We start from the raw sequence: 7,629 nt of genomic DNA, 5'->3' as shown, positions 1-7,629 counted from the left end.
TTTTTTTTTTTTTTTGTGATTCAAAGATTGATGGGCTGCAGAAATATCCCCCCATAATAAATCACACATAGCCAGGAAGATAACACCTCCCAACAAACATCAGGAACCTCAGTCTTCTTTTTAATGCATTGTGTTAGCCTATGTTATTGTTTAAAACCCATTACCCACAAGCAGCTGTTTTGCTGAGCTTGCGTAACACCAACCATCTTTAATTAAACCTTCTCTCTGCCCTTTAAAGAGCTGTTTTTCAACTTACTTTATCTCTCCTATTCTATACTGCTGCCACACAAAGCCTTGCCTAGAACCTCAATCCCTCCTCTTCTCCAGCCAACAGTCTGCTCACTGTTGAAACTGAGACGTCATTTGGAAGACAGGCTGTAATGCTTCCTCAGTGCTGCACTGGAATAATAAGTCAGGCCAATGAACCTAACATAAGTTAAGGCCAGTACCCACAGCCTACTGTAACTATTTTCTGATAACTTTTATGAGGGCCATTCTCATGCTCAAATTTAAGTTGTTGCAGCGTTTGTTGGGTTGATGCCATTTGGGTACCCAAACAACTTCATTATCATTCAGATATCTTAAAGTGAGAGGTCAAGGGACCCCTTTGAAAATAGTCTTACCACTTTGGAGCGTTATTCAGCCTCCTTTACCAACAAGCTAGCATGACATGCCTTGTACTAATGGATTGCTTAGATCATCTAGTTTCATATGATCCCAAAACTTCCATTGTAGATGGTTAGGGTTAAACCTTGTAAAGGCGGTAATGTCGGCCGAAATAGTGGCGGTCCCACGGCTTTCTAAGGGTTAACACTGGTCTGAGACTCCAGGCCAATCAGCTGGCTAAGTCACTGAGAATTTCACCTGGTGCTCCCGATGGCTCGTCCGAACCCGGGCTACCCCTCCTTCCCACAAAAGTTGACCATTTAGCTTACTGTATCAGTTATTTACTCATTGCTTTTACTGTCCATTATCAAATTCCTGAGAGTTTATTCAGTACTTTTAGCTGTTAACTTCTCTGCCTGCTTGTTAACTAGTTTTCAAAATCCAAATCGCAACACGTCCAACATGTGGATTAATTTTTTTAATTTAATTGTAATTTGAATTTTTCTTAAATTATTAGACTAATAGACTATTTCACACTTGGCAATTAACTGCAGAATTACCTTCTGACATTTTTTTGACTTGATTATTATACGTTTACGTCCATAAACAGAGAAGCAAATAGTTTTCAACAGCGTGGACGGCTGATGTGAACATAGCAGGACTTGTTTCTAAGGTTGTTATTTTCGTAGAGCTGGTTCAAGCCGTTGATCACTATTCCTGGGTCTTCCTGAATCGGCCCTGTGTGCAGGCGTCCGGTAAACATGCCCCTCTGCAGCCCAGCTCCTGCCTAAACTGCCTGGGATCTTATCTGGATGTTGTGTACATGCACCCCCACCCCATCCCTCAACGTGAGATAAAGTTCACATATGGAGCAAACACAGAATATAAAAAGTAAATGTTAATGGGCTACAAACTTGCGCGCAATTAACCAAATGAACCCCGTTTGAAATATAATTGATTCAAATTGGGGATTGATTTAAATGTGTGCTTAGGCTGTAGCTGAGGACGAGATCAACAGGTCTCAGTACCAAAGCACGCCCTGGCGTCCCACTCCAGGTCACAGCAGCTGATTTGGCACTCATGATCTTTGTTCACATGTGTTCCACTTACAGATTCACAACAGAGCATATTTGTCATGTGGCAGTTAATGTGTGAACCAGCTGCTGAACTTTGTGATAGAGCGAAAGAGTCAGATGTTTCCCTCTGTATTTGCAAGATGAGTTGCTAAATAAATTGCTGCTGTTACCTAACGTGTTGACTGCTGCTGTGAAACAATGATATTCTGTGTTTTGTTTGGTGACCTTTCAAAAATGTGATTATTAGCAGTTTGGCTTGACAGTGGAGGTCGGAGCCACGCAGCAGAATGGGCTGTAACTGTGCGAGCTAATAAGGTGTACATGCTGTACTTTTACGGAACCATACCAATTTATCTGTACTTGAGAGGCTCCTGTGATTTTTAGTTTTTTGTTCTTACGTTACTTTATAAATACCAGGATGTTAAAGCACGAGATGCTCGTGGTGATTCCAAAAAGTTCTCTTCTTTAAATAGTTCTGTATGTGTTCTCTGTGTTTTTTTTTTGTCTGTCCGGACTCGAGGTGTCTATTTGTGTTGCTGGTTGGGTTTGTGTTTATTTCTGAATGTTTGCATTTTACATTTCTTAACCTTTTAAAAATAAAAGGATGGAGCACCTGCCCAGAACTGCATATAGTTATTCCGTCTATCTTGTTCTATCTGTTGGAAAAACCTTCTAAGTAAAGGGTCAGTTCACCCAAATTACAAAAGAATATTATGTCATCTAGCCCCAAAGATAGATGGAACTACTTTCTATTGAAGTAATATTCCCTATTACAACAGCACACGTTTTTTATTTTTTAAATTTTTGTTTTATCTGTAAATTAGGTAAATTACCTTTTTAATTACATGACAGTAAATGATACAGTCTCAATTACAGCCTATATAAGATAAACACTTAACACCAGCGGATGATTCCCATGCTATTCTTGGACAATACACTCTTGGCATATGGCAATGCATGTCCAGTATCACAAATCAGTAACAGTCTCATGCAGATCTGGACATTTTATAAACAGGCACATATTTATTGTTAAGGTACTCAAATGTCCTGTGTTTTGGGTTTGTATCTCAAAAGAATAAAAGTAATTAAACTTGATTGGAAAGTGTGATCATGGTCCGTTAGGTTGTTGCTGAATCATTTTTGACCGGAAAAGAATTATTCACTTTTCCTTCCAAATAGTGAAAGAGGGGCGTCGATGGAGGCGTACCTCCTTACGCACAAACGGATTCATTCATCAAACTTTGTGTGTCCTCCAGGAGACATATAAGCTCTTAAAGGTCCAATAAAACATAGTGTAACAGCCCTGCCAGTTTGCCGGAAGACTTACTGGTACCGTGGAAGAAATTAGTTTGACTTTCTTGAGAAAGAAAGACTTAGATGAGAAAATGATACCACTCTTGTATCTCCTCTGATAAAGCTAGCGGCCGGTTAGCTTAGCTTTGAATAAAGACTGGAAGCAAAAGTCTTTTATTGGATAACCTAACAGTCTTCTTGCTGCAGCCTGATATGTAAAGGGCTGTGATGACTATGAACACATACTTTGTTTATTTAAATTCAACCCACATGGCAGGACTAACTTTCTCTTGTTAGTTGATTTAATAGCATCTCTGTTGGTGTTTTAAAGGTTTCTGGGCCCGGGAGGTGGGCAAGATGATTGGGTTCGAACACCCCACCATCCCAGTGCACCACCAGTACGTAGTGACGGCAACGGTACCGGAGGTGAAGGCTCTGAAGACGGAGTTGCCGGTCATCAGGGACCTGGAGGGCTCTTACTACCTGCGTCAGGAAAGAGACGGCCTGCTGTTTGGCCCGTATGAAAAGATGGAGAAGATGGTGCTGCAGGACTCCTGGGTCAGAGACGGAGTGCCTCCAGGTCTGTCTTCCGTGGATGCAGAATTGTCAAAAAACCTTTTTTTCTTTTCTTCTTCTTGTAACTAACCATCTGTGTTTCCGTGTGGCTGCTGCAGGTTTCGGGAAGGAGCTGTTTGAGTCGGACCTTGACAGGATAATGGAGCACGTTGAGATGGCCATGGACATGGTCCCTGTGCTGAAGGAAGCTGACATCATCAACATTGTGTCTGGACCAATCACCTACACCCCCGACCTGCTGCCCATGGTCGGACCACACCAAGGAGTTCGCAACTACTGGACGGCCATTGGATTCGGGTACGGGTTTGGGAGATTGGTTAGCATCTTAGTAGATAGTTCCAACAGGGCTGATTAATAACGCCCAACACTTTGGACAAGGGCTCAACGATTTGGGGAAAAAAATCTAATTGCAATATTGCGATTACGATTCGATTTCTGATACAAAAAATCTAAAAAGTTTAGTTAAGGTTCGATTTTCACTGTGTAACAGATAAGAACATGTCATGGGCATTATAACATGAAACACAATCAAAACTGCTCTATGTTCTAATGCAGGGATGACAACAGAAATTAGAATTGCCAGAGGTCAGGTGTTTTTCTTTTAATAAGCATGGAACATTGAACAGTCATACACAGAACAATTATCACAAAAGCTAAAGTTATAATTTAATAAAAAAATCTGTATTTTCCACTAAACTGAAATTTCTGATATAGTTCAATAGCAGCATCTACATATTGCACTTTCAACTAAATGAAGTAACACGAAATGAATGAAAAATCCACAAAAAATAAGACACCTCTTTAGACAATCTGTGATATGTAACATTATTCCAGCATTTATCTTATGGAAAAACAGTAAATATAATAAAAAAAGAGGAATAAAAAATGTTCAATTCAACTAAATGTTCACATTCGATTAATTGCAATCGTCACGATAAGCATTCTTTAAAATTTCGATTTAAAAAACAATTAATCGCTCAGCCCTACTTTGGTCTATTTTCAGGTATGGGGTCATCCATGCTGGTGGTATAGGTAAGTTCCTGAGTGACTGGATCCGGACTGGAGAACCTCCTTACGACCTGATTGAATGCGACACCAACCGCTACAGCAAATGGGCCGACGTGCCTTTCATGTGCGCCAAAGCTCGAGAATCCTATGGCTTCAACAATGTGGGTAAGAAGGATACGAGACAATTGCACATTCTTCGGATGCGACATTATCTTTCTACGGTTTGTAAATTTTTGACGGTCTCTTGTTCCATCTCTCCAGTCGGTTACCCGAAAGAGGAGCGCTTTGCCGGGCGACCGACCTACCGAACCAGCGGCGTTTACGAGCTGCTGAAGGACAAAGCATCCATGGGTTTTCACGCTGGCTGGGAACAACCGCACTGGTTCTACAAACCTGGAGATGACATTGGATACAAGTAAGTCATCCAGTTTGCAGGGCTGATATAAAATATGACGTTAAAATCTATTCTCTAAATTTCTAGTAATATCTTTGTTGTTTTGATTGGTAAGATGCACACAATAACTCTTAGAAATGAACAATAGCCATTATTTCAAGAAGTAAACACTTGATCAAAATGTTTCCCAACTGTTGTTTCAGCTTTTGTTGGAACCGTTTAATTACCAGCAATCACACATTCCCGCACCAGAGCCACACCACACCACCTCCCAGTTTTACCATACCCTCTCATCATTGTGGGGACAGAAGGAGAACATAGTGCGTCTTCAGCAGTGCATGAAGAGAGTCGCTCAGATAGTTCCAGCTGGAGATGCCTAGCTGTCAGAATAAATGTTCTAAGGACACAGTGTTCTTGGCCCAAAGCACAAACACATGTCCCCATATAGACACAGAAGAGCTTGTGATATATATATATTGTATATATACATATTGTCCAACACTAAGCTGCAGCACAAGAGAACCATTTAGTCATTCAGAAACCACACTGGAAAAGAACAGGACAGCTGCAAAAATCCAGCTGCATTTGACACACCTTTACCATCTCTGAATATGTGCCGTGATATATTTAAAAAATAAAACGCACCATCACAGATTTCTTGCTGAAATTCGGGCAGATGTTTGGAGTCTTGCCACAGCTGTGAGTGTAGAAACCATTTGGCCTTCTCAGTGGCTGTATACTTGGCGTTTGTCTTTGTACAAATGTTAAAGCCGCAGTCATAATCTTGCTATGCAGCTCTGTTTTTTACCATATTGTAAATTTAGGCAAACCTTTGGCATGGCTTTTAGTGATGCCAGTGTTGGTTGGTTGATCCACCACTTTGGTCCAGACTTAGATATCTTAACAACTATTGGATAAATTGCCATGCAATTTTGTACAGACATCCATCCATGACTTTTCATCTAGAGCCACCATGAGGTGTGGACATGTGTCCACTATGGTTTATTTGGGGTGTGACCAAATCCCTACAAAACTAATGACATTCCCATCAGCCTCAGCTGTACTTTTCTGCTGCTAATTATCAAACGTCAGCATGCTAACAAGCCAAACTAAGATGGTGAACAAGATAAAGGTATTACCTGCTAAACATAAAGCATGCTAGCATTGTGATTGTGATCATATTAACATGCTGATGTTAGCATTTAACTCATGCCAAAATGTCACCCCAGAGAGCTGCTAGAATGACTGTTGACTCTTAGTCTTCATAGACTTTAGTTCATTTATTATACTTCCACATCAGTTTTTCATTATGCAATGAAGCCAAAAGAAAGAGCCAGTGTAAAACAAGTAGTGGTTTTCATTAAAGATATAAAGCGTTCATTGATCTGGTGTTGTGCTCAGGCCCAGTTTCCGACGCACCAACTGGTTCGGACCTGTTGGTAGAGAGTGCAAGCTGGTGATGGAGAAGGTGGGAGTGATCGACCTGACGCCTTTTGCCAAGTTTATAGTGAAGGGGACGGACTCTCACAAGCTGCTGGACCGCCTGTTCGCCAACACCATGCCCAAGGTAAGGCGCACCTTCAATAACACCAGTGTGAGTTGTTTAAAGTACATGCGTCTCTCTTCTGACTCATTATATATTTGACCTGTGTGTCTTTAGGTCGGCCTGACTAATATCAGCCACATGTTGACACCCACTGGGAGAGTCTTTGCTGAGGTCACCATTACCCAGGTGGCACCAGGAGAATTCTTGCTCATCACAGGCTCGGGATCAGAGGGACATGATCTCAGGTGAAACTGTTTTTCACACGATCTCACTCACGTTAATCAGGCTCGCGTTAGCTAACTTAGCAGGAAAGATTGGTCTTCATTTATGGTCCTACATGACATCTGCCTAAATAATGAAGCAAGTACAGCATAAAGGTAATTGATCATAATAGGCTTCCCATTTAAATTTTCCTTTTTAAACAATATCCTTAGTGCCACTGAACATAGAAACATGGGATGTTCCCTTATGATGTAACAACACTATAGGTTTATATTATGACCAGTTTAAATTATTTCTACTTTCTTACTGATAAAACATGTTTTGTCTGTAATTTTGGCATGGTGAAGGGGTTTAAATACCCATAAGCATCGGCCAACATTGCCATGGAGAAGTGGCGAGTCTGAGGCGAATGAGAATGGAAGGAAATTCAAAACGCTTTGTCTTGGCAGCAGTCAACAAGGTTTAGTCTTCGCCTGCCGTTAGCGGTGCATGTTACAGAATTTTAAGCTCTGTGATTGGATTTTTCTTGCTGAAATGCACCTTTTGAAGTCGTAGTTATAATCCTAGAACCAGATATTTTCTAACACAGTTGTTAATCATTTGTACTGATGATTCAACTGGAAGAGTTTCATGTCCTTCCAAGCTGTAGAAGTACTCCAAATGTCAGTCACATAACACTGTCTATCGAGAAAACTAGTTAAAAAAGTTAAAAGTTAAAAATGGCTTCTTCCATTTTGCAACTCTATGTATTGTGGTCATTGTAGTTTTAGTATTCGAAAGCATAGGTCGCCTACACTGTAAGAAATGTTAGTTTTGATGCAGTATTTTCATGCATATTCGCAAAGAGAGACAATTAACCACACACACACACACACACACACACACACACACACACACACACACACACA

At 40.7% G+C, this 7,629-nt stretch overlaps 1 protein-coding gene across 2 annotated transcripts in view; it reads left to right on the top strand.

Annotated features, from left to right (window-relative positions):
• dmgdh (dimethylglycine dehydrogenase) overlaps positions 1 to 7,629 on the top strand; it is a 15,414-nt gene that overhangs the window by 4,649 nt on the left and 3,136 nt on the right. For both annotated transcript variants that reach the window (XM_032540398.1, XM_032540397.1), the window contains exons 6-11: positions 3,307 to 3,555; positions 3,650 to 3,848; positions 4,555 to 4,724; positions 4,821 to 4,974; positions 6,355 to 6,520; positions 6,614 to 6,744. In XM_032540398.1, coding sequence (XP_032396289.1) covers positions 3,307 to 3,555; positions 3,650 to 3,848; positions 4,555 to 4,724; positions 4,821 to 4,974; positions 6,355 to 6,520; positions 6,614 to 6,744 — 1,069 coding nt within the window. The remainder of the gene's footprint in view (positions 1 to 3,306; positions 3,556 to 3,649; positions 3,849 to 4,554; positions 4,725 to 4,820; positions 4,975 to 6,354; positions 6,521 to 6,613; positions 6,745 to 7,629) is intronic.

Source organism: Etheostoma spectabile, chromosome 16 (genome assembly GCF_008692095.1).
Source record: "Etheostoma spectabile isolate EspeVRDwgs_2016 chromosome 16, UIUC_Espe_1.0, whole genome shotgun sequence".
Classification (NCBI taxonomy): domain Eukaryota; kingdom Metazoa; phylum Chordata; class Actinopteri; order Perciformes; family Percidae; genus Etheostoma; species Etheostoma spectabile.
The sequence above is the reverse complement of the archived record's forward strand: the minus strand, read 5'-3'. Positions and strand labels throughout refer to the sequence as shown.